This window comes from Pristiophorus japonicus, chromosome 1 (genome assembly GCF_044704955.1).
Source record: "Pristiophorus japonicus isolate sPriJap1 chromosome 1, sPriJap1.hap1, whole genome shotgun sequence".
Classification (NCBI taxonomy): Eukaryota; Metazoa; Chordata; class Chondrichthyes; family Pristiophoridae; genus Pristiophorus; species Pristiophorus japonicus.
This window is the reverse complement of record NC_091977.1, coordinates 117,517,231-117,544,272: the sequence shown is the minus strand read 5'-3', so window position 1 is coordinate 117,544,272 and position 27,042 is coordinate 117,517,231. Positions and strand designations below refer to the sequence as shown.

Here is a 27,042-nt window from a genome sequence, read left to right as displayed (position 1 = left end):
AGTTCTTTGGTGGCTGAACAGTCCAATAAGAGAGCCACAGACTCTGTCACAGGTGGGACAGATAGTCGTTGAGGTGGGTGGGACTGGTTTGCCGCACGCTCTTTCTGCTGCCTGCGCTTGATTTCTGCATGCTCTCGGCGTTGAGACTCGAGGTGCTCAGCGCCCTCCCGGATGCACTCCCTCCACTTAGGGCGGTCTTGGGCCAGGGACTCCTATGTGTCAGTGGGGATGTCGTACTTTATCAGGGAGGCTTCCAGGGTGTCCGTGTAGCGCTTCCGCTGCCCACCTTTGCCTCGTTTGCCGTGAAGGAGCTCCGAGTAGAGCACTTGCTTTGGGAGTCTCGTGTCTGGCATGTGAACTATGTGGCCTGCCCAGGGAGCTGATCTAGTGTGGTCAGTATTGGGTACCACAGGGAATGGTTGAAGCGAATAGTATAGGCTTGAGTGGAGCATAAATGCCAGCATGGACTGGTTGGGCCAAGTGTCCTGTTTGTGTGTCATATATCGTATGTATTGTAACCCTATATAATTCCCCTATCCATGGCATTGTGTTTTGGTTTGGCCTGAAGTGGCATTATATTTTTTCACAGTGAAAAATGTACTGACCATGAGTAATTATCCACTTTCAATACCTGAAGATTATGTTTTCCAAATCAAAAGGATATTCAATGATTCCAGTTGTTGGTACTCTGACCCGCAGTATATCTTGTTGGGTTGGTATATATGTTAGCGAACTAATACGGTCTACATCACTAAGGTAGCTGCAAAATGAAAACAGAATAATCACTGCAAATTACAAAAATCTCCAATATTATTCGATGATTTAAAAGTGATGCAAGCAAGTTATCAAAGACAAATACTGTATATATGATGCTTTCTGGCTCAGGCTGGTTCCTGAAGTTTGACAGAGTCCTCATAGAATCATAGGGGCCGAACTTGGTGGACTCACCTCCCGCTGCCGCCGAGTTTTCTGGGCGGTCTCCCCTCCGAGCGCGTTTGGTGGAGGCCTCCCACCGGCGAGGAGGGAAGACCGTTGGGGACCACCCGCTGGCGTGCAACGCGTGTAAGTGTCCTCCCGCCTACCGAGATGTCAGTTTGGTTCCGGGCGGCAGTCCGCTGCAGCAGGGGAAAAGACCGCCGTGTGGAGGCAGGTCTAACCTCAACGGTGAGTATGAAGACCTGCAAAAAAAGGTTAGTAAACTTCTCTCATTTTTTCCCCCAGCGATTCAGGTGGATGGGGTGCCCTGAAGGTTTTTCAGTGGGTTTTTTTTCTTATTTTTTGGAAATTTTAATTTTTTTAATAATCTGTTCCACCCTTCCTGGGCCAGACTCAATCCTCGGTGGTAATTTGCCGAGGATTGCATTTGCCGCCGAGATTGGGATCTCCCGCCCGCTGCCGCCCAGATTCATGGCGCAAGAGCTTGTTTTGCCCCCGGGTGGTCTTTCCAGCACCTTTTCATGAAAGTTCTGCCCAAAGTGCTGTCAGGATCTGTGGTCCTTTGGGCAGCACTTGGTGGAAGCTAAGTTCCGCCCAAGTTCGGGGCCACAGAACTTTACAGCATAGAAAGAGGCTATTTGGCCCAGTGTGTCTGTGCTGGCTCTTTGCTAGAGCAATCCAATGCTATTACCACTACCTTGCTCTTTCCTCAAAGACCTGTATCAGACTTGCATCGCCTCTTCTTCAAAAATTTTGCCCCCTTTCCCTCAAAAGATGCAATGGTCTCTGCCTCAAACACAGGAGTACAGCAAAGCTTTCCATGTTCTGTAAAGTCTTTGCATAAAACAAAAATAACTTAAGAAATAGGAGCAGCAGTAGGCCATACATATGGCCCCTTGAGCCTGCTCTGCCGTTCAATATCATAGCTGATCTTCACCCTTAACGCCATTTTCCCGCCCAATCCCCATACCCCTCGATTCCCCTAGAGTCCAAAAATCTATCTATCTCAGCCTTGAATATACTCAATGACTGAGCATCCACAGCCCTTTGGGGTAGAGAATTGCAAAGATTCACAATCCACAGAGAAGAAATTCCTCCTCATTTAAATGGCCGATCCTTTATCCCGAGACTATGCCCCCTAGTTCTATATTCTCCACCCAGGGGAAACAACCTCTCAGCATCTATCTTGTAAATCCCCCTCAGAAGCTTATATGTTTCAAAGCGATCACCTCTCATTCTTCTAAACTGCAGAGAGTATAGGGCCAGTCTCCTCAATCGTTCTCATAGGACGACCCTCATCCCAGGAATCAATCTAATGAACCTTCCTTCCTTTCTCAGATAAGGAGACCAAAACTGTGCACCAGGTATTATCTAAAAGCCCTGTACAATTGCAGCAAGACTTCGTTACTCTTAGGTTTCAACCCCCTTGCAATAAAGGCCAACATGCCATTTACCTTCCTAATTGCTTGCTGTATCTGCATGCTAACTTTCTGTGATTCCTGTAAGAGGATATCTAAATCTCTGTGAACACCAATATTTAATAGTTTCTCAGCATTTAAAAAATGTTTTTCTATTCTTCCTACCAAAGTGAATAACCTCACATTATACTCCATCTGCCACCTTACTCACTTAACCTATCTATATCCCTTTGCAGGCTCTTTGTGTCCCCCTCACATCTTACTTTCCCACCTAGCTTTGTATTGTCAGTAAATTTGAATACATTGCACTCAGTCTCTTCATCGAAGTCATTAATATAGATTGTAAGTAGCTGGGCCCAAGCACCGATTCTTGTGACACCCCACTAATTGTAGCCTCCCAACCTGAAAATGACCCATTTATCCATATGTCTCACCGGGCTGGTTTCCCTTAAAAGCAGAGGAAATAATATTTCCCTAGTCACACTATTAAAAGCCTTCATGACATTAATTATTTTGCTGCATGAGAATCACCTGCAATGGATTCTCTTCCCACTCCTGCATCGTTACCTCTGGAGTCCCCAAAGGATCCATCCTTGGCACCATCCTATTTCTCATCCACATGCTGCCCCTCCTCGAATTAATCCAAAAACATATCACATTCCACAGGGACGCTGATGACACCCAGCTCTACCTCGCCATCTCCTCATTCGTCCCCTCCACTTTCTCTGATTTGTCACACTACTTGTCCAACACCAGAGGAGCAGAAATTTCCTCCAACTAAATATTGGAAACACCAAAGCCACTGTCTTTGATCCCCACCACAAACTCAGTTGCCTAGCCAATGACTCCATCCCTCTCCCTGGCCACTGTCTGAGTCTGAATACAACTTTCATGTTGTATTTGACCCAAAGTTGAGTTTCCAACCATACATCACACCAAGGGCCCCTAATTCAACCTCAATAACATCGACCAACTCTGCCCCTTCCTCAGCTCATCTGCTGTTGAAACCCTCATCCATGCCTTTGTTACCTCTAGACTTGACTATTCTAATACTCTCCTGGCCGACCTACCATCTTCCACCCTTCATAAACTCTGCTGCATGTATCCTAACTTGCACTGTCCAGTTCACTCAGTTCTTCTGTGCTCACTGACTTCCACTAGCTCCCGAATATGCAAAGCCTCTAGTTTAAAATTCTCATATCCTTGTTTTTAAATCCCTCCATAGCTTCATCCCTATCTTTGCAACTATTTCCAGCCCTACAATCAATGTTTCCTCTAATTTTTTTTTGCATGTGGTCCCTTTAAATTTGTTGCACAGCTGCGCACGTGTGGTATCTTTATCAGTGGTAACAGTTGGTGAACGGCCTTTTGGGGACCACCAGTTTGGTCAAAAAATACACCAGTTTGGTCCGCAGCCATGCACCTTGGGAGAACGTTGGCTACAACCCTCTGAGATCTCGACGCTCCTCCAATTCTGGCCTCTTGCTCATCCCCAATTTTAATCACTCCACCATTGGCGCCATATCTTCAGCTGTCTAGATCACAAGCTCTGGAATTAGTTTCCTAAACCTCTCTATCATGCTCTTCTCCTTTAAGATGCTCCTTAAAATCTCCCTCTTTGACCAAGCTTTTAGTCATCTGTTCTAATATCTCCCTATCTGGCTCGGCGTCAAATGTTTTTGATAATTGCTCCTTTGAAGAGTCTTGGGATGTTTTACTATGTTAAAGATGCTATATAAATGCAAGTTGTTGTTCAAAAACCTCAAATCTCATTTCAACCTGCTGTGCACTTGTGGAAATAACCTAAGTATCTCAAGTCTGTCCTCATAACTAGTTTATCATCCCTGCCATCATTCCCCTTTATCGATCTGATGGTCATAGACAGCCATTTCAGAAAAGACATTAAAGCCAGAGAGAGCATATACAGTGTAGATTCTCCAGGATGATGCCAGAGATGGGAAATTATAGTTATTAGATACTGGGATTATTTCCACTGGAGCAGAGGCATTTACCAGTATAGCAGAGCTGTGAGATTACCACTTAACACAAGAGAATTGTTAAGCCTGGAAAATAGCATTATTGTACAGACACAGTTAGGAAAAGCCTTTCATTATTATCGTTCAAGTACAGAAATTGAAATTCTATGAAGAATTTATATAGGTATTTAATTCCTCTAACAGTTTCAAACAATAAGGTTTTCCTAAATTGGCAATGCACATGCACCTTCCTTGTAAAAGCATTTTTTGTATGGTGCAATGTATTGGTTATGGAGTGACACAGTCCCATCATCATATTGCAGTCATGTCCTAACACAGACTTGTATATGTGCTACTGACCTTTGGAGTGATTATGAATAACTTGAGTTATTTTTGTACTGCACTGAGTTTATGGGTCCTGTTCATTTTCTATAGCATAAGAACATGAGAAATAGAAGGAGTAGGCCATTTGGCCCCTAGAGCCTGCTCCGCCATTTAATAAGATCATGGCTGACCTGATCTTGGGCTCAGCTCCACTTCCCTGCCCACTCCCCATAACCCTTCACTCCCTCATCATTCAAAAATCTGTCTATCTCCATTTTAAATATGTTCAATGACCCAGTCTTCACAGCTCTCTGGGGCAGAGAATTCCACAGATTTACAACATTCAGAGAAGAAATTTCTCCTCACCTCAGTTCTAAATGGATGACCCCTTTTTCTTAAACTATGCCCCCTAGTTCTAGATTGCCCCACAAGTGGAAACATCCTCTCTGCGTCTACCCTCTCGAGCCCCTTCAGTATGTTATATGTTTCAATAAGATCACCTCTCATTCTTCTAAACTCCAATGAGTATAGGCTCAACCTTTCTTCATAAGACAACCCCTTCATCTCAGGAATCAACCTAGTGAACCTTCTTTGAACTGCCTCCAATGCAAGTATATCCCTCCTTAAATAAGGAGGCCAAAACTGTACGCAGTATTTCAGGTGTGGCCTCATCAATACCCTGTATAACTGTAGCAAGACTTCCCTGCTTTTATACTCGATCCCCTTTGCAATAAAGGTCAAGATTCCATTGGCCTTCCTGATCACTTGTTGTCCCTGCATACTAACCTTTTGTGTTTCATGCACAAGTACCCCCAGGTCCCCATGCAATTTTTCTCCATTTAAATAATAACTTGCTTTTTGATTTTTTTCTGCCAAATTGCATGACCTCACACTTTCCAACATTATACTCCATCTGCCAAATATGTGCCCTCTCACTTAGCCTGTCTATGTCCTTTTGCAGATTTTTTGTGTCCTGCTCACACATTGCTTTTCCTCCCATCTTTGTATCAGCAACAAACTTGGCTACATTACACGCGGTCCTTTCTTCCAAGTCATTAATATAGATTGTAAATAGTTGGGGTCCCAGCAATGATCCATGCGGCACCCCATTAGTTACTGATTGCCAACCTGAGAATGAACCATTTATCCCGACTGTTTTCTGTTAGTTAGCCAATCCTCTTTCCATGCTAATATATTATCCCCAACCCCATGAACTTTTATATTGTGCAGTAACCTTTTATGTGGCACCTTGTCAAATGTCTTCTGGAAGTCCAAATACACCACATCCACTGGTTCCCCTTTATCCACCCTGTTTGTTACATCCTCAAAGAATTCCAGCAAATTTGTCAAACGTGACTTTCCCTTCATAAATCCATGCTGACTCTGCCTGACCGAATTATGCTTTTCCAAATGTCCTGCTACTGTTTCTTTAATAATGAACTCCAACATTTTCCCAACCACAGATGTCAGGCTAACAGGTCTATAGTTTCCTGCTTTTTGTCTGCCTCTTTTTTTAAATCAGGGTGTTACATTTGCAGTTTTTCAATCTGCTGGGACCTCCCCAGAATCCAGGGAATTTTGGTAAATTACAACCAATGCATTCATTATCCCTGCCGTTACTTCCCTTAAGACTCTAGGATGCAAGCCATCAGTTCCAGGGGATTTATCCGCCTTTAGTCCCATTATCTTACTGAGTACCATCTTCTTGGTGATTGTGATTGTATTAAGTTCCTCTCCCCCTCCCCACCTCCCCACCCCCTCGACTATCCACTGTTGGGATATTGTTTGTGTCCCCTACCATAAAGACTGATACAAAATATTTGTTCAGAGTTTCTGCCATCTCCATGTTCCACATTACTAATTCCCCGTTCTCATCCTCTAAGGGACCAACATTTACTTTAGCCAATTTCCTGATTACTTCTTGTACCTGCATGCTAACTTTTTGTGTTTCATGCACAAGGACCCCTAGATCCCCCTGTACTGCAGCATTTTGTAATCTCTCTCCATTTAAATAATAATTTACTTTTTTATTTTTCCTGCCAAAGTGGATAACCTCACACTTTCCCACATTATATTCCATCTGCCAAATGTGTGCCCACTCACTTAGCCTGTCTATATCCCTTTGCAGATTCTTTGTGTCCTCCTCACAACTTGCTTTCCCACCCATCTTTGTGTCATCAGCAAACTTGGCTACATTACACTCGGTCCCTTCATCCAAGTCATTAATATAGATTGTAAATAGTTGAGGCCCCAGCACCAATCCCTGTGGCACTCCACTCGTGACCGTTTGCCAACCTGAAAATGACCCATTTATCCCGACTCTCTGATTTCTGTTCGTTATCCAAGCTAATATATTACCCCAAACCCGTGAGCACTTGTCTTGTGCAGTAACCTTTGATGTGGCACCTTATTGAATGCCTTCTGGAAATCCAAATACACCACATCCACTGGTTCCCCCTTATCCACCCTGCTCATTACATCCTCAAAAAACTCCAGCAAATTTGTCAGACATGATTTCCCTTTCACCAAACCATGCTGACTCTGCTTGACTACATTATGCTTTTCCAAATGTCCTGCTACTGCTTCCTTAATAATGGTCTTCAGCATTTTCCTAACGACAGATGTTAGGCTAACTGGTCTATAGTTTCCTACTTGCTGTCTCCCTTTTTTTAAATAGGGGTGTTACATTTGTGGTTTTCCAATCTGCTGGAACCTCTCCAGAATCCAGGGAATTTTGGTAGATTATAACCAATGCATCCACTATCTCTGCAGTCACTTTTTTTAAGACCCTAGGATGCAGGCCATCAGCTCCAGGGGACTTGTCCACCTTTAGTCCCATTATTTTAGCGAGTTCTTTTTCTTTAGTGATAGTGATTGTTTTAAGTTCAGTCCTCCCTTATAGCCCCCTGATTATCCATTATTGATATGTTTTTAGTGTCTTCTACCGTGAAGACCGATACAAAATATTTGTTCAAAGTCTCTACCATTTCCATGTTTCCCATTATTAAATCCCCAGTCTCATTCTTTGAAGGACCAACATTTACTTTAGTTACTCTCTTTCTTTTTATATACCTGTAGAAGCTCTTAATGTTTTTATTTTTCTTGCTAGTTTACTTTCATAATCTATCTTCTCTCTCTTCATTGTTTTTTTAGTCGTCCTTTGCTGTTGTAAAAAAAATGGCCCAATCCTCTGGCCTCCCACTAATCTTGGCAACTTTGTACGCCATTGTTTTCAATTTGATACCATCCTTTACTTTCTAAGTTAGCCACAGATGGCTCTCCCTTCTCTTAAAGTCTTTCCTTCTCACTGGAATATATTTTTGTTGAGAGTTACAAAATATCTCCTTAAATGTCTGCCATTGTTTATCAACCGTCTCACATTCCAACCTGGAATTGTTTTTCCCCCAAAGAACTTATCCGTGTATATAAAAAAATCTCTTGTAATCAAGTAGGGCAGCTTAACTTTAAATATATGCTAAATCTAAACAAATTTAGCCCAAATAAGTTTGTATAGTTCCACTGTTAAGGCTAAGCACAATAGACAGAATTGTATGATTTCTATTTGCTCAAAATAAAATTCTGACCTGCCATCCATAGTATATTATACTGGATTTATGCACAACTCCAAAAATTCATGCAATTTGCATCTGTTGTTCCTATAAAAGGTAGCTTTATGTTTTACAGTATTTTCAACGGTCTTGATTAAATAATCTCTTGCTGAATATCATAAGATAATTACAGATGAGGAATGCCATTCGGCCCATCTTAATTCACCCAGCCAGAAGCAACCAGCAGTCCCCCCAAAGTAGCATCTAATTGTTTCTTAAATGTTTCCTCCTCCATTACTTTATCTGGGAGTCCATTCTATATGCTGATCATTCGCTGTGTGAACAAGGATTTTCTGCTATCAGTCCTGCATTTGCCTTTTACCAGTTTGTCCTACTCTCCCAATTTAATGTCAAATTGAAGTCCATTGTATACCTCTGAAAAACCTCTTAGATGCCTCCCTTTCCAAGCTGAAGGGCAAAGGTTCTTCCAGTTTTTCCTCATAACTCAGACCTCTAACACTAGGAATAAGCTTTGTAGCTTTCGCCTGCCTCCAATGTTTGAATGTCTCCCATGTGGCTCAAACAGCCAGAACTAGACAACATACTCAAGATGTGGTTTGACCAGAGCCTTGTACAACTTAATCACAACCTCCTCTGATCTGTATTCTACTACTCCAACATTCATGTGGCTTGGTTTTATTGCTGTGCTGTAAATGATTGCTTGGATATGTTAAGCATTAACTGAATTAAAAATCCTAGAGATCTCTCAATTTAAACACTTGCTATTTCAACCCCTTTCGCCCAATTACATCATCCACTCCTTTCCCTTCTCTCTTTTTTGAGCAATATTTCCCAATTGACATCTCCAATGAGACAGCTCAGCACTGATGATATTTCCAAATCATACTGCTCCCCCCCACATCCCAGACTGTGATGGGAGGAAAGGAGCAGAGGGGGAAGGAAAGGAGGAGTGAAAGCAGAGGAGGAGAGAAAAGGAAGTGTGAAGGAAAGGGAATGTGTAGAAAGGAGGGGAAGAGGGAAATATTAAAATGACACCTTTGAACTATCCACTCAGTCCCTGTATCTTTCCCTCCTCTTCTGCCTACTCTCCTCACCTCTTCTCCCCTCCTCCAATTATCCCTTTGCGGAACATTTTACATTTGTCTGGTTAAATTTTGTCTGCCATTGTTCTGCAGTCATATACCTTGTCCAATTCATTCTGTACTTTGAGCAAACAGGGGTAGGTCAATCAGCCTCTTGAACCTGTACTGCCATTCAATTAGATCGTGGCTGATCTGAACCTCAACTTCATATTCCATGATACCATTACCTTACAAATATCGATCAATCTCAGTTTCAAAAGTTCCAATTGTCATACCATCCACAGCCTTTTGGGGAAGAGAGTTCCCAATTTCTACTATCCTTTGTGTGAAAAAGTGTTTCCTGATTTTGTTCCTAAATGCCCCTCCTGCAATTTTGACCACTTTGTATCGAGTTTGAATCCAGATCATGTGTGTAAATTAGAACCAATGAGGCTGAATTTGCGGTCGGAGACTTCCCGCGGTTCGATGTCTCTGACCAGCATACAAGATCTACGAACTTACCTTCTGCCTTGGGATCCACGGAGACATGCACTCCTGGGCCCCTATGCATGGACATGCGTAGAGGCTCAGGTATCCCAGGGGCGCATGCAGTTCAAAGAAGGGAATCCCCATTCATGCTTATGGGGATTCCGCACAGAATCCCCATAGCATGAATTGGGATCACAAAAAATACATTTAACATAAATAAATAAATAAAAAACATTACATATTTAAAATTAATTAAAATACAATATACTTAAACATTTAAAAAAATTTAACTTTGAAAAATAAATTTAAATATTTTAAAGGGGCCAAACATAACCTTACCTTATTGTACATGTGTTTTCATGTTTAAATGAATTTTAACAAAAATTATGTTTTTTAAAACTCTTACGCTGGTAAAAGCATGCCTCATGCCTGCTGTTACCAGGTGTTAAAATTTCACAGGCATTCACTGGGAAAATAGCCCAACTCTCCGCTCGTGAAGGCCCTTTCCCTGGGGTTGGGGAGAATCCGTCAAGAGAATTCATGACAAATCGCAGCGCATGCCTGAATCCCGAACTTGTGCGGCCCCTATGGGCTTGTGCGCATTTCATACGTACCCGTAGGGGTCGCAAATTATGTCCCAGTAGTTTTCCCAGCGCTGAGTCCTGAGACACCCCACTATGGACTTCCCTCAACTTTATTCCTCAAAATAATAATCATTATTTCCTACCTTAAAACCAGTTTGTTATCCATTCTTATTGTTTATCCTGAATCCTTTGAGTTTAATTAGTAGCCTTGCATGTGGAGACTTTGTTAAAAGTCATTTGGAAGTTGAGCGACACCATTTCAGTCCAAGTGGATTGTCACTGCTTCAAAAAAGTCTAGGAGGCAGATTAGGCAGGATCTTCCCCTTGTGAATCCAGGCAAACTCGTGTTACCTAGGTTATTATTGTACAGATGATCCTCAACTAATAACAGAACTTGCTATATTTTGTTTAAGAAAACCCTGGGTGAATAAAATGTTTAAATGGAAACAAAAACTTCATGATCCTTTATTTAAAAGCATTCTTGACAACGTGCAAGTTTAATCTTTCAGCTCACGGTAAATTTTAATTACTTGAATAGAGTTGGGATATGATGCTCAGTGAGATAGTCTGTGGAGTTCAGAAATACAGGAAAAAGAAAGGAGAATATATGCTTCTCAATATCACACACACACACACACACACACACACACACACAAGCTCCAAAAGCCCATATATAAAAAAATCCTCTTCAGATTTTTGCTCCTGTCTTAACTCATGCTAGATGTTAGCAAAGGAATGGAAGGCAGGAGAGTCTACCAACCTTGAGGACAACAGTTTAGAACAAAAATGTCATACTTACTATTTGGCAGAATCAGACAACTGATACTCTCGTCGTCTGTCATAGCACTCCTGAATCCCAGGATCATTCCATAATTTTTTTATTGCTTCAACATATTTTTTATCAAACGTGATTACTTTATCCACTTCCACTTCTCTGACTATATTTGCATTTTCCTATTAAAAATAATTTCGCATATTTAAGAGTCTTGTCATATATACATTATACATTCATTAAATCATAAATTGAAAAGGAGGAAACTTCTAAAAGAAATGTAAACCTATCTGGTGAGCATAAATTTTATTTGTCTGATCTTTGCTTTTAAAGGAACATGTCGAAGTGTAGGAATTGTCGAGTGTTGAGCAGTTGTTTCCTTTAAACAACCATTCCCACTACTGGAATACACCGTATAAGTACATCTCTGATAAAGTGCGACATTCCCACGGATACCTGGGAGTCCCTGGCCAAAGACCACCCTAAGTGGAGAAAGCGCATCCAGGAGGTTGCTGAGCACCTCGAGTCTCAACGCCAAGAGTATGCTCGAGGGGCTAGATGGCCTACTCCTGTTCCTAATTCTTAGGTTCTTATATAAGAGCATGCAGAAATCAAGCGCAGGCAGTGGAAAAAGCGTGCGGCAAACCAGTCCCACCCACCCCTTCCCTCAATGACTATGTGTCCCACCTGTGAAAGTCTGTGGCTCTCTTATTGGACTGTTCAGCCACCAAAGAACTCAATTCAGGAGTGGAAGCAAGTCTTCCTTGATTCCGAGGGACTGCCCATGATGACAACTTTATCATGCCAATATATCAATTCTAGTTGCATGAAGTTCTGGCCAAGAGGATTTTATTTTTAATTCATCTTGATACACATCATATTAAGGATTCCAGTAGTTTTAAACATTCCAACTCTGAAAAACTTTGCTATACTGTTACTTTGTGACACAATAATGTTCTCCAGTTCTCCATAGTGTGTATAAGGCACATTGTGTATGGCAAAAATTAAGAGCTGTTTTAACAACGATGGGTTATCTTCCAATAGCTCATGCTTACAGTTATTAATGCAGTGTATTTTTGAGACCGCTAGTCTCGGCAGCAAATTCACCACTAGCACGGTTCCCAATCTTTCATTCTACCTATATTGAATGTTGAAGATCCATTCATGTCAATCAAATGATTTTTCCTTTGAATAGTAATATTGAATAATAATAAATGAAGTACTTAAGAAAATGTAGACACAAACAGTAAACAGCAAGTAGGGTCATTAACAATACAATAGTTATAAAAGTTAAAATACACAGTCAAAATTGACCGGCAGTGCTTGCTGGTGTAAAAAATAAAACTGAAAAAATCTTCAATCTGGACATCAGCGGTTCAAGTTATCAGTGAAGAATGAACTGTGTGTAAATCTGCTGAGTTCTATTTATGGAGTATATCTGTAAAATCCTAAATTTCAATCAGAGACAATTCAGTTAATAAAAAGGCACAAACTATCAGCATATCTACAAATAATTCTGCACAACTCCCCAAGTATATTATTGCACAGCTGAAAACTTTCAGCCAAAAGATTTCACTTTAGTCCTTCTCAGGATACTCATCAAACAACCTGTCTAAACTCCTTTTTAGTACGAAACTTCCATTCTTTTCAAAGAGCATTTTAAGATTAATATATGCAAAAACACAAAGCAATTTTGAATGCCGCTATACTGTACAATATAAGCAGAACTCAGTACCTTGAGGGTTAAAAAGGTCTGAAACCATCACTGAATTATATAGATTAGTAATGGTCAACTGCAATTATAACTGCACTTCTCCCTGGCAATCGCTCCTGTGCACTCAGATCAAATAGTCATCAAGAAGCGCCTGATGGGTGGAATGAGAACTTACATGTAATGTTCAATCTGTATGTGACGGACTTAATGACAACCATTTTTAAAAATGATGAGCTCAGATTAAGAAATTCAATTGCAAATATTACAGTATACTTTATATCAAAACAAGGACAAATTCAGATTGAATTTTAGTCAATACTTGCCTTATTTAACAGGATTTATAGCATCTTTTCTACATAGACATCCCTGAACCCAACCCCAACACTTGAATTTCTAGTTGTATCTGGCCTGAATCACTATAGACAGTGCAATGCTTGACTGAATTGTAGCCTTTAGTATCAATCCCATGGGCTGGACTTTCACCTTCATTTTCGACGGTTTTCTCAGCGGTACAGCTGTTTTTGGGAGAGAAACCGCCCGGCGAAAGTTTCCCCCTTACTTTTTGAATGGTACCGCCCAAATCTCGAAATGCCCGCTGGAAGCAAACCGCCGACATGCACCGCCAAGAAAATCGTCAGGGCGCACGTTTGGCGTCAACGGAAGCCTGTCCAGATCGCCGAGGTAACCGCCCTGCGAAAGCTAGCTTAAACAGGGCGGTAGGTGAGTACTCTGTAAAGAAAGGTAAGTTAAAGGTTCTTTATTTATTTATTTTTTATTGTAAAATGCCGATTAGCTTTAAAACTGTCTTGGGAATTTTTAAAAAAACTTTTTTTTAAATAAGTGAAATTTTTTTTTAAAAAATTTCCCCTCCCTAGGCCCAACTGCAGCCTCGGAGTAAATTTGGAAAAAAATTTAAGAACCGCCAGTTTCACTTAGTTTCGTCTTTAATTATTAAAGATGAAATAACAGCGCATTTGGAAAGCAGTGACAGGATTGATCCAAGTCAGCATGGATTTATGAAAGGGAAATCATGCTTGACAAATGTTCTGGAATTTTTTGATGACGTAACGAGCAGAGTGGACAAGGGAGAACCAGTGGATGTGGTGTATTTGGATTTTCAAAAGGCTTTTGACAAGGTTCCACACAAGAGATTGGTGTGCAAAATTAAAGCACATGGTATTGGGGGTAATGTACTGACGTGGATAGAGAACTGGTTGGCAGACAGGAAGCAGAGAGTCGGGATAAACGGGTCCTTTTCAGAATGGCAGGCAGTGACTAGTGGGGTGCCGCAGGGCTCAGTGCTGGGATCCCATCTATTTACAATATATATTCATGATTTAGATGAAGGAATTGAGTGTAATATCTCCAAGTTTGCAGATGACACTAAACTGGGTGGCGGTGTGAGCTGTGAGGAGGACACTAAGAGGCTGCAGTGTGACTTGGACAGGTTAGGTGAATGGGCAAATGCATGGCAGATGCAGTATAATGTGGATGAATGTGAGGTTATCCACTTTGGGGGCAAAAATACGAAGGAAGATTATCTGAATGGCGGCAGATTAGGAAAAGGGGAGGTGCAACGAGACCTGGGTCTCATGGTACATCAGTCATTGAAAGTTGGCATGCAGGTACAGCAGGTGGTGAAGAAGGCAAATGGTATGTTGGCCTTCATAGCTAGGGGATTTGAGTATAGGAGCAGGGAGGTCTTACTGCAGTTGTACAGGGCCTTGGTGAGGCCTCACCTGGAATATTGTGTTTAGTTTTGGTCTCCTAATCTAAGGAAGGCCGTTCTTGCTATTGAGGGAGTGCAGCGAAGATTCACCAGACTGATTCCCGGGATGGCAGGACTGACATATGACGAGAGACTGGATCGACTGGGCCTGTATTTACTGGAGTTTAGAAGAATGAGAGGGGATCTCATAGAAACATGTAAAATTCTGACGGGACTGGACAGGTTAGATGCAAGAAGAATGTTCCCTATGTTGGGGAAGTCCAGAACCAGGGAACATAGTCTAAGGATAAGGGGTAAGCCATTTAGGACTGAGATGAGGAGAAACTTCTTCACTCGGAGAGTGGTTAACCTGTGGAATTCCCTACCGCAGAGAGTTATTGATGCCAGTTCATTGGATATATTCAAGAGGGAGCTAGATATGGCCCTTACAGCTAAAAGCATCAAGGGGTATGGAGAGGAAGCAGGAAAAGGGTGCTGAGGTGAATGATCAGCCATGATCTTATTGAATGGTGGTGCAGGCTCGAAGGGCCGAATGGCCGACTCCTGCACCTATTTTCTATGTCTCTATGGTAATGTTCCCAGTTATTTATGAAGGTAGCATTGTTTTCAACAGGTTTCAACTTGGTGAATTAAGCGTACTGTATAGCTTATCTGTCATGAACTGACTTTTATTTCAGTTGCAATGGGCTCAAAATTGGCCAGGACTTGCTCCGTTTTTTTTTGAGCAACTTGATTTTTCTGGAGTATCTTAAAAATCCCCATTTTGCATATTCAATTTGCGCCAGTATAAGCGAGTTAGTTCGGATTTTTTTTTAGCTTAGTTTAGTTTTTTCAAAAGGGGGCGTTACCAGGCATCTACGCCCATTTTGGCCATTTAAGCCAGTTTGGATCGCTAATAGTTGCTCCAAACTAACTTAGGCCAGCGTATGTGGCCACTTGTGGAGAGTTAAGAAATCAGCGCAGGTTGGTACTTAATGACTTGACTAAAGAATGTGAATAGGATCAAACAGCTATACAGGACATATGACAAACTTCGCAAAGATAATTTACTATACAACAGAAGCATTCACGGATGTTTAAACTACAAAAATAATAGTAAAGGGACAAAACATATTTACATAATTTTTTCCAAAATATCCAAATAAAAAATAGAAGAACCTCCTGCTCGTAGGAAAGTATTTTCATAAACAGGATTAAGGAAGCTCATTAAAATTACTGGCTACACAGTTATCACCGCCCCCGCCCCCCCGCCCACCAGATCAAAACTCTTCTCTCCACACCCGCCCCCCCCAGATCAAAACTCTTCTCTCCCTGCCCCCCGCATCAAAACTCTCCTCACTAAACAAAGCACAACTATCAATAATAAATAAAAAATACAATTTAAGTCCTACCTCGGCCCGGGAAGTCAGCGGGCCGACCGGCCGGTGCGGGAGGCCACTCGGCTTGGGATTGGTGCGGGACTCGCTCCATGACGTGCAGCAGCCCGGCACGCGTTGTGACGCCACTCGGCCTGGGATAGGGAGAGGACATCAGGTCCCACGCTGCAGAGGAGCTACTGCATATGCGCGACACCTCCAGTGTGCATGCGTTGGGCTGCCGGCACTCTTAAGCGCAGGGCCTAGCTCTGCCCCCTAATTGAATTGCTACGCTGCACCAAGCCATGGGAGAGGCCACAGTTCGGCCAGAATCTGGGGACAACTTTTTGGCACCGTTTTTATCCTAGGAAGTCGGTGCAGCTCACGTGAGTGCGCCGAAAAAAACGGGTGGGCCAAATTTGGGCCCATAGAGTGGGGAGATGGAAAAGAGAAAGTAGATAGGGAATATGAAAAAAGGCTAGCAGATGATATAAAATAGTAAAGCCTTCTATAATCATGTTTAAAGTAAAATGATTCAATAGAAGGTAGTAGCAATTAGAAAAGTGCTTTACAGCCAATTAAGTTTTTTTTTTTACAGTGTAGTCACTGTTGTAATCTATGAAACGCAGCAGCCAATTTGCGTACAGCAAGCTCCCACAAACAGCAATGTGATAATGACCAGATAATCTGTTTAGTGATGTTGACTGAGGGATAACTATTGGCTAGGACATCAGGGAAAACTCCCCAACTCTTCTTCAAAAAAGTGCCATAGGGTCTTTTATGTCCACCCAAGAGAGCAGATGGGGCCCTCGGTTTAACATCTCATTTGAAAGACGGCACCTCTGACACTGCAGCACTCCCTCAGTACTGCACTGGAGTGTCAGCCTAGATTTTTGTGCTCAAGTCTCTGGAGTAGAAATGTACCCACAAGGTCATGATATACAAATTGTGACAGGGACTAGAGAATAGCCAATGTAAACTTCTGTTCAAGAAGGGATAAAAGGATGAAGTACTAACTACAGATCCATTTTTTTAATGTCAGTTGTGGGCAAACTCATAAAATCCGCAATTCAAGATCAAATTAGTGAGCATTTAGATATGTAGGAGTTGATCAAAGGCAGCCAGTATAGATTCGCTAAACACTAATCAAGTTTGACTATTTTTCTTTTCTCAAGCCAGCGATCGAATAAGGGCAATGCAGTAGATATGATGTGTATGGATTTTGAGAAGCATGTGTTAAAGTGTCTCACAGGTTTGTTAGAAAAATTGAGGTTTATGGTGCAAGAGAAAATATATCATGGATAGAAAGTTGGTTGACAGTAAAGAAACTATGGGCTGGATTTTCGGCTTTTCCGATTTCGGGGCGCTAATGACAGTGGGGCGGCCCCAATACCACCTGAAAAAAGTTGGCACCTTTGACTGGAAATTTCGGCCAAAAACAAGGATCCACGATCGGGGGCGTTAAATCAGGTGTTACGCAACAGACTTTGTACGCCAGAGCCGAAAATCGAGGCGTTAAAAGAGGCAGCCATTTTGCGCATGGGCAGTCGAGTCTTTGTTTCCCCAGGCCAGACGTTATTTCCGGGCACCGCTGCTTCCTGCGCGCATACACAGATGACCCGCCCGACTTCTGGCATTTCTGCAGAGATGGAGCAGCAGGAGGCCAGGCAGCGTGCCAGGCATTTCTCCACGGAGGCTGCTGCGGCCTTAGTCCACACAGTGGCGAGGTGGTGGACCATCACTCCATCTGGCTAGGGGAGGGAGACCGCTGCCAACAATTTTCAAGATGTTATGGCATGAAATTGCATAAGAGCTGTCTGCGGCAGACACCGTTGCCAGAACTGGCACCCAAAGCCCCAAAAAGTTAAATGACCTTACCAGCGTCGTCACGACGAGCACCTTTCACATTTATGTATGCCTGCTATCCTTCCAACATGAATGTCAGACACTATATGAAGTCATAAGAAATAGATGCAGGAGTAGGCCAACTGGCCCCTCGAGCCTGCTCCACCATTTAATAAGATCATGGCTGATCTGATCATGGACTCAGCTCCACCTTCCCTGCCCACTGCTCCCCATAACCCTTTATTCCGATATCGCTCAAAAATCTGTCCATCTCCCCCTCAAATATATTCAATGACCCAGCCTCCACAGCTCTCTGGGGCAGAGAATTCCATAGATTTACAACCCTCAGAGAAGAAATTCCTCCTCATCTCAGTTTTAAATGGGCGGACCTTTATTCTAAGACTATGTCCCCTAGTTTGTTTTCCCTACAAGTGGAAATATCCTCTCTGCATCCACCTTGTCGAGCCCCCTCATTATCTTATATGTTTCAATAAAATCACCCTCATTCTTAACTCCAATGAGTATAGGCTCAACCTATCTTCATAAGTCAACCTCCTCATCTCCGGAATCAACCTAGTGAACCTTCTCTGAACAGTTTCCAATGTAAGTATAACCTTCCTTAAACACAGAGACCAAGGGCTCAAAATTGGCCAGGAGTTGCTCCATTTTTTTTTTGGAGCAGCTTGATTTTTCTGGAGTATCTTAAAAATCCCCATTTTCCAATTTAATTTGTGCCAGTGTAAGTGAGTTGGTTAGGATTTTTTTTAGTTTAGTTTAGTTTTTTTCAAAAAGGGGGCGTTACCAGCCACCTACGCCCGTTTTGGCCATTTAGGCCACTTTGGATAGCTAATAGTTACTCCAAACTAACTTAGGCCAGCATATGTGGCCACTTGTGGCCGCACAGAAAATCCTTGCGGAGAGTTAAGAAATTAACTCAGGTACATCGGAGGCCAGCAGAAATTAAGAATATGAATAGGATCAAACAGCTATACAGGACATCAGATGATAAACTTCGCAAAGTTAATTTACTATACAACAGAAGCATTCATGGAAGCTTAAACTACAAAAATAAAAGAGACAAAACATATTAACAATTTTTTCAAAATATCCAAATAAAAAATAGAAGTACCTCCTACTCGTAATTCTTATGTTCTCCCAGCTGCCTAAGCTCAGCCACCATCAGTCCACCCCTTACAAACGGCCATACCTCCCGGGGTAGGAGATCAGACCCTCCAGGTTCAAAACAGCACCTGGGGTCAGAGATCAGACACGCCTGGGGTTCAGATCTTCCCTAGAGGTCAGGGATCGGACCGCCCATGGGATCGGAACCCCGTAACCCCCATGGGGTCGGTGATTGAACCCACCCTGCGGTTCGGAATTCTAGCCCGGGAAGGCAGCGGGCCGGCCTGTGCGAGAGGCCACTCGGCCTGGGATAGGGGCGGGATGCATCGGGTCCCACACTGCAGCACGCACACAGAGGCTGGGGGCAGGAACTACTACGCATGCGCGCGTACTCCAAAGCGCATGTGCAGAGCTGCCCGCACTATTTCTGGCGCAGGGCTCTAGTTCCGCCCCCCAATCGACTGGCCACGCCGCACCAAGCCCCGGGAGAAGCAACACAGCGGCCAGAATCGGGGGACATTTTAATTGGCGCACTTTTCAGCCCACAAAGTTGTCGCATCTCTGGTGAGTGCGCCGAAAAAAAGGGGTGGGCCAATTTTGAGCCTCAAATCTTTCATGTATCTGCCCATTCTCAAAGTCTTGCAGCCTGAGGTGTGGGTTTCACAATGCATCAGAAAGCTGAAGGCTGACTTCTCCAGCCATTGCCTCTTAATTAAGGATGCACATACCCTCATTCCCTAATCATTGACAACCTTCCTCGCAATACACTCCCACTGCTGATATGGGTTTCATAAAGATTACCTAAACCCCTACGCTACCTCCCTCTCACCTACCTATATAGCTCACAAAGCTCAGATTGAAGTTAAGACATTTGCACAGCCACACAGTCTCAGTTTTTGAACTATGGTAGACATATGTGACACAACAGGAGGTGCACCCGTTCTGAACTCTTCCTATTTTTCTCAGTGCAGGCGAAGCTCTCACACAACATTCGTGAGCAGCGGCGGACAGGTGGGGGTCCACCTCAGCTCCTCGATTTAACAGATGCGGAGGAAAGAATGTCTGCCCTCATTGGAGCTCCAGCTCGGACAGTTGCCGGGGTGATGCTGAGCCCCTTTGAGTAGTGAGGGTATGTAAAAGAATTGCACGACTGATGTGACTTTATTGAGATGTATTATGAAGTGGCGGGGGGGGGGGGGCCTTCACATGTACATATGCAATGCCACCTTCCTGCTATCACCCTGCCCCCTCCCCTGCTGCTAACCACACGTCGGATGTTTTCTGCTTGCAGAAGAACAGCCACAATCGCGACAGGCGTCCAGGGAGCCATCGACATCAAGCCATGGGGGGGATGATGAGGCGTGCGAGGAGACTGAGCTGCAGAGCCCACCAGTTGGCCCGTCTGCACAAAGCACATCTGGAGACGAGCCTGCTTTCCCTGGCTTTTTAGTCATCGGAGGCTCCTGGCCCCAGTCGCCGACAGCAACGTGCAGAGAGGGGAATGAGCTGCAAAGTAGGACTGCTCAATAACAGGCAGACATGGAACTGGACTTGGTGGAAATGTCCAGGGAAAACACAGAGATGCACCTTGCTCATGGGTGCATTGGGTCGGATCCCAGAATGCATCGACAAACTTTCTGCGAATGTTGCAGAGGCAGTATCACACATTGTTCCTGTAATTCAGGACTCCAGCGAGGCCATCATTGCCCATTCAGAGGTTGGTGGCTTCCAGCAGCGTTCCAGAGTGTGTGGCGTGTGCCATTGATCACGCTGCAGCATCGATTGAATCGCAGGCACAGCTACGACTGGTACCAACCTCTCTCTCAGTGTTCCTCACTGTCCAACGGGGAAGGGACGGTGTCAAAGTTGTGGGGACACATCGTGCTCTGAATGTTGAGGCCCAGCCCCATCGAAGTCTCAGTGGCTCCCAGAAATGGAAGGTGCTGTCCTTCCTCAGGATGACAACATTCCAACTCCCACCACTGACTCTCCAACCATGCACCCCATGCGGCACACACCCGAGCCACCAGTGACTGCTTCCGCCGATGATGAGGCACAGCAGTCTGCAGCCGGGCCTTCCAGGCCCAGAACTGGTCCAGGGTGTCCTCATACGCCGTCTGTACTGTCTGCCCCCCTCACACAGCAGCCCTCAAGCAGGCTTGCTGTAGGCACTGAAACCTCATTGAGGAGGAGCAGCAAGCATGGGGGGAGGGGGGGTGATGGTGCGAGAAGGGTAGGGATGGAAAAGCACAGGGCAAGTCCCAATAAGGGGTCGTACAACGAGATGCAAATGCATTCAGATGTCATGAGTGCTCCTGTAGATACTTAATTTGTTATAATTTAATGTAACCTGAGAAAGTTGCAGCAGGACGCTGTTTATTGTACAGGCATAGTTTTATTTTGATGGCTTGAAGTGTCGTTTGCTTTTGGCGTTTTATATGATGTTTTCAAATTGTTTGTTCATTGAATCGTTGTCTTTGTTTGAGGGGGGGGGGGGGGAAGGAGTCGGCTTTGATACTTTTGTGCATTAAATTATAACTTTGAGCCTTTGATGTTGTTGTCGTGTGTATCACTGCGAAGCAAAGCTTAGATGTGCCTTTATGGCAGCGCATAGCATGGCCATTATTGGATGTCTGTGCTGCTAACCTGCAGCAGAATATATAGTCAGCAAACTTGGATACATTGCACACGGTCCCTTCTCTAAGTCTTTAATACAGATTGTAAATAGCTGAGGCCCAAGCACTGATCCTTGCGGCACCCCACAGACATACCTGCCAACCAGAAAGTGACCGATTTATCCCTACTCTCTGTTTCTGTCTGTTAACCAATCCATGTTAATATATTATCCACAATCCCATGAGCCCTTATTGTGTGCAGCAAACTTTTGTGCGACACATTATTGAATGTCTTTTGGAAATCCAAATATTCTACATCCACTAGTTCCCCTTTATCTACCCAGCTAGTTACATCCTCACAAAACTCTGATAAGTTTGTTAAACATGATGTCCCTTTCATAAAATCATGTTGACTCTGCCTAATCATATTATGATTTTGTAAGTATCCTGTTACCAACTCCCTTAATAATGGATTCAAGCATTTTCCCAACAACTGATGTCAGGCTAACTGGCCTGTAGTTCCGTTTTCTCTCTCCCTCCTTTCTTGAATAGGGTGTTATATTTGCCAGCTTCCAATCCGCTGGGATCATTCTAGAATCGAGGGAATTTTGGAAGTTCACAACCAATGCATCCACTATCTCTGCAGCTACCTCTTTTAGAACCCTAGGATGTAAGCTATCAGGTCCAGGGGATTTGTCAGCTTTTAATCCCAATAGGTTCTCAGAATACATTTTCTCTACTGATATTACTTTAAGGTCCTCAATCTCATGAGTCCTTAGTTCCCTTTTTGTGTCTTCCACTGTGAAGACAGATACAAAATATTGTTTAAAATCTCTGCCATTTACTATTTCCCCTATAATTTCTCCTGCTTCAGCCTCCAAGGGCCAATGCTTACTTTTGTTATTCTCTTCCTTTTTACATACTTGTAGAAGTTCTTACAATCTGCTTTTAGATTTCTTACCAGTTTACTCTCATTCTACTTTCTCTCTTTTTAAATCAATCTTTTGGTCATCCTCTGTTGGTTTCAAATGCCAATCCTCATGCTTACTACTATTCTTCGCAACATTAGAAGCTTTTTCTTTTAATCTATTATCCGTAACTTCTTTAGGTAGCCACGGATGGATCACTTTTCCTCAGTGTAGTTTTATTTCACAATGGAACGTATATTCGTTGAGAATTTTGGAATATTTCTTTAAATATTTGCTACTGTTTATCTACAATCATACCTTTTAATCTAATTTCCCAATCTACTTGAGCCAACTCACCCCTCGTACCTACATAATTGGCTTCATTTAAGTTTAACACTCTAGTTTCGGATTTAGGCAAGTCATTCTTAAACTCAATGTGAAATTCTATTGTATTATTACTCCTCCCCATTGGAGCCTTTACTATGAGATTACTAATTAACCCTATCTTATTATAAAATATAAGATCTAAAATAACCCTACTTGGTTCCACAACATACTGTTCTTGGAAACTGTCTCAAATGCATAAATAAGTAATTCTCTGAAAGTGTCAGTAGATAGACCCTTGAAAAAGCCAACAGCATTCTGAATTTTGCACCAGTAAAGAAGTGATGATAAATTTGTAGAAAGCAATGGTTAAGCCACAGATAGATTAGTGTGTGCAGTTTTGAGTGCTCCATTTTGGAAAGGTAATTAAAGCCATACAGAATGTATAGCTTAGATTCAGGAGGACGAAGCCAGAGGTGAGAAACTATAGTAAAAAGGAAAGACTCAAGATAGTCGGACTATTTCCACTGGAGAAAAGAAGGCCAAGAGATTTAAGAGATTTTTTTTACAACCATTAAGAATTTTTAAGAGAATGAATAGCTATTTCCTCTTTTTAGGAATCAGCATCTAGTAAGAGAGTGAGAAGAGGATAAGCTCGGGGACGAAAAAATATTTATTTATGTAGCTATAGCATGTTATGTACTCAAGATTTATACATGTATCTGCATTATGTAAGGGGCATAAATCACATACAGTAAATGAGGAACACAACATTTATGTACTAATTTTGTTTATTGTCATCCGTAAGGAATGCCATGGGACACAACCAGTAAAAAGATATTGCTTATCTCTTAAGTCATTGCCGAATTTCAAACAGGAAGTGATCCAATTGCTGGAACAGGACCAGACCTACTGCATCAATAATACATTGTACAGAATTACATCACACATGCTGCGCATGCACGACTGTACTCAATTACAGATCAGATGATGTAAAGTGAACAACTTGTTCATTTTTCACAATAGAGATTGAACTGCCCTTATCCGGAATCCTCGGTACCTGTTCTGGATAAGGGACTTTTCCGAACGTTAAATTGGATGGTACAGGTACTGAGCAATGGGATATCGGGGCTGGCAGGCTTGGGGCTGGGAGTGCGGCAGAGAGATCATGGGGGGGAGGTGGGGGGGCAGTGGATCACAAGGTCAGGGCAGCGATTGCGAGAGTTGGCAGCAAGGAAGGACTTCAATTTGTTCATGTCGGAGTTCTGCACATGCTCCACCCGGTGGCCGAGAATGGTTCTGGATAAGGGAGATCTGGATAAGGGAGGTTTAACTTGTATTACAAATTAAACAGTTATGATAAATATCTTATATTCTGGGGTTACAGTGGCGATTTATTTTGAAACTGCTATTATTGAAAAATCATGTATTAAGGAACAGAAAAATAAAATTCAGGATGTGTCCCTTTCAAATATTTGAAAAAAACCCACCAGAGGGCACTCAAGATTAAATTTAATTCATCTGTAATAGACAAGTCACCAGTCATAACATTAGGAAATCAACACACTTTCTTAAGCGGTTAAATATTTGATATACTTGGTTCCGGTGACTGCAGTTGGCACTATTGCACCTTCCGGCTGGACCTCCTGCAGCGTCTGGATAACTCGACGCGACCTGGACCTCCCGGCTGCACCTCCTGCGGTGATTGGGCGGCTGGACCTGGCTATCAGGCCTCCACCTCCTCCTCCTCCCCCTCCCAATCTGAACCTCTCCTTCTCCACTGATGGCCTGGTCTCCTCTGCTCCTCCAGAAACTGGTGAGTACAATGGCTGTGACCATCCTGCCCCCCCATTCTGAACCCCAGTGCACTGCTGCCCCCTCCCCAATGCCTGCCCCAGACAAACCTTGGACCACCTTCTATCAAAGGCACTACCCAGCACCGAGCCTGCGGCCAACACCTCGCCATAGGCAATTAGGCCCATAGAGCAGTGCCTGGTCTCCAGTCGTCCTGGACCCCTTGCCACTGGACCAAGAACTCGTTCAGCTAAGCCCGTGTGGTAGCCAGCGTGCAATGATCACCCCACATTAAAAGAAATCTCGCACGGGCATCTCCCACTCCTCTAACATGAAGTTCTGGACCTGGAACGTCAGGACCCTCATGGACAACCCCAACAGCGACAGGCCGGAACGCCGCACCGCCATAGTTGCCTGGGAACTTAGACGCTTTGATATCGACATTGCAGCCCAAAGCGAGACCCGGCAGGCAGGGGAAGGCCAGCTCAAGGAACAAGGTGGAGGTTACACCTTCTTCTGGAAAGGGAAACCAGAGGCAGAACGCCACCTCCACGGAGTCGGCTTCGCCGTCAAAAACAAGCTGGTCGACCGCCTTAAAGACTCCCCCTGCGGCACTAACGAATGCCTCATGATGCTTCGACTCACCCTATCCCGGAACCAGTGCGCTACAGTCATCAGTGCTTACGCCCCAACACTTGATGCAACAGATGAGGCCAAAGAGGGTTTTTACTCCAACCTCAAAGTCCCTGACCTGCGTCCCCGCGGGCAACAAACTGATCCTCCTTGGCGACTTCAACGCCAGGGTTGGCAGGGACACAAATCTCTGGGGAGGCGTGATTGGCAGAGAGGGGTAGGGAAAGCCAAGTCCAGCGGTACCCTACTCCTGACAAAATGTCTAGAGCATGAACTTGTCATCACCAACAGCTTGTTCCGACTGAGAGACAAATACAAGGCATCGTGGCAACACCCTCGCTCCAAACACTGGCACCTGCTCGACTATGTCATCGTCCGAGCCAGGGATCACAAGGATGTGCGCATCACCCGTGCCATGACAGGAGCTGACGACTGCTGGATGGACCACCGCCTAATTCGATCCATCATTGACATCATCATAGCCCCAAAGCGAAGGGGGCAGCAGAAGCAATGTCACAAAAAAGTCAATGCCGGGGCACTTAAGGTCGCAGCTAAGAGAGCCCTTTACAGTCAGCGCCTCACAGCTAACCTGGTGTATCTTGATGACCCCGAGACGCAGAATGCCCACAGCGTTGGTCTGCCCTCCAGGCTTCCATAACCAGTGTCTGCAAGGAGATGCTTGGTCACTCAACCAGGAAACACCAGGAGTGGTTTGATGAGAATGATCAGGAGATTCAAGAACTAATAGACTGTAAGCGCAGGGCATTTCTGAGCCTTAAACAGCAACCCAACTCGGGAGCAGCAAAGCAGCATTACAGACGGCTAAAGGCTAAGGTCCAACAAAAAACCCGGGACCTGAACAACAGGTGGTGGATGGAGAAAGCACAGCAGATCCAGCAACTGGCCGACAGCCATGATGTGTGAGGATTCTTCACCGCAGTCAAAGCCACATACGGACCAAACTCCCAAGGCCCCACCCCACTCCTGGCCAAGAACAGGGAAACACTCATCAAGGACACCGAGGCAGTCAGGGCCCGCTGGAAGGAACACTTCGAAGATCTCCTCAACCGATACTCTGCCTTTGACACGAATGTTCTCGACTCCATCCCACAGCATGCTACCAGCCACCACCTTAGTGAGACCCTAACACTGCATGAGGTAGAAAAGGCCATAAGACAACTAAAAAACAACAAGGCTACGGGAGCGAATGGAATCCCTGCTGAGGCACTGAAGTATGGCGGAGAGGCACTACTGGCGCGAATACACGACCTCATCTCTCTCATCTGGAGGGAGGAGAGCATGCCGGGAGATCTTCGAGATGCAGTGATCGTGACAATCTTTAAAAAAAAAGGGGACAAGTCCGACTGCGGCAACTACAGAGGAATCTCCCCGCTATCAACCACTGGGAAAGTCGTCGCTAGAGTCCTCTGCCAACCACGAAGGTCTATGGAGCATCCTCCTCCGTTTCGGATGCCCCAAAAGTACGTCACCATACTCCGCCTGCTCCACGACGACATAGAAACATAGAAACATAGAAAATAGGTGCAGGAGCAGGCCATTCGGCCCTTCGAGCCTGCACCGCCATTCAATGAGTTCATGGCTGAACATGCAACCTCAGTACCCCATTCCTGCTTTCTCGCCATACCCCTTGATCCCCCTAGTTGTAAGGACTATATCTAACTCCTTTTTGAATATATTTAGTGAATTGGCCTCAACAACTTTCTGTGGTAGAGAATTCCACAGGTTCACCACTCTCTGGGTGAAGAAGTTTCTCCTCATCTCGGTCCTAAATGGCTTACCCCTTATCCTTAGACTGTGACCCCTGGTTCTGGACTTCCACAACATTGGGAACATTCTTCCTGCATCTAACCTGT

General features: G+C 43.9%; 1 protein-coding gene across 2 annotated transcripts in view; it reads right to left on the bottom strand.

Moving 5' to 3' along the window:
• LOC139265556 (guanine nucleotide-binding protein subunit alpha-14) overlaps window positions 1-27,042 on the bottom strand; it is a 256,228-nt gene that overhangs the window by 17,979 nt on the left and 211,207 nt on the right. For both annotated transcript variants that reach the window (XM_070882642.1, XM_070882633.1), the window contains exons 3-4: window positions 11,157-11,311; window positions 632-760 (exon numbers count right to left, since the gene is read on the bottom strand). In XM_070882642.1, coding sequence (XP_070738743.1) covers window positions 632-760; window positions 11,157-11,311 — 284 coding nt within the window. The remainder of the gene's footprint in view (window positions 1-631; window positions 761-11,156; window positions 11,312-27,042) is intronic.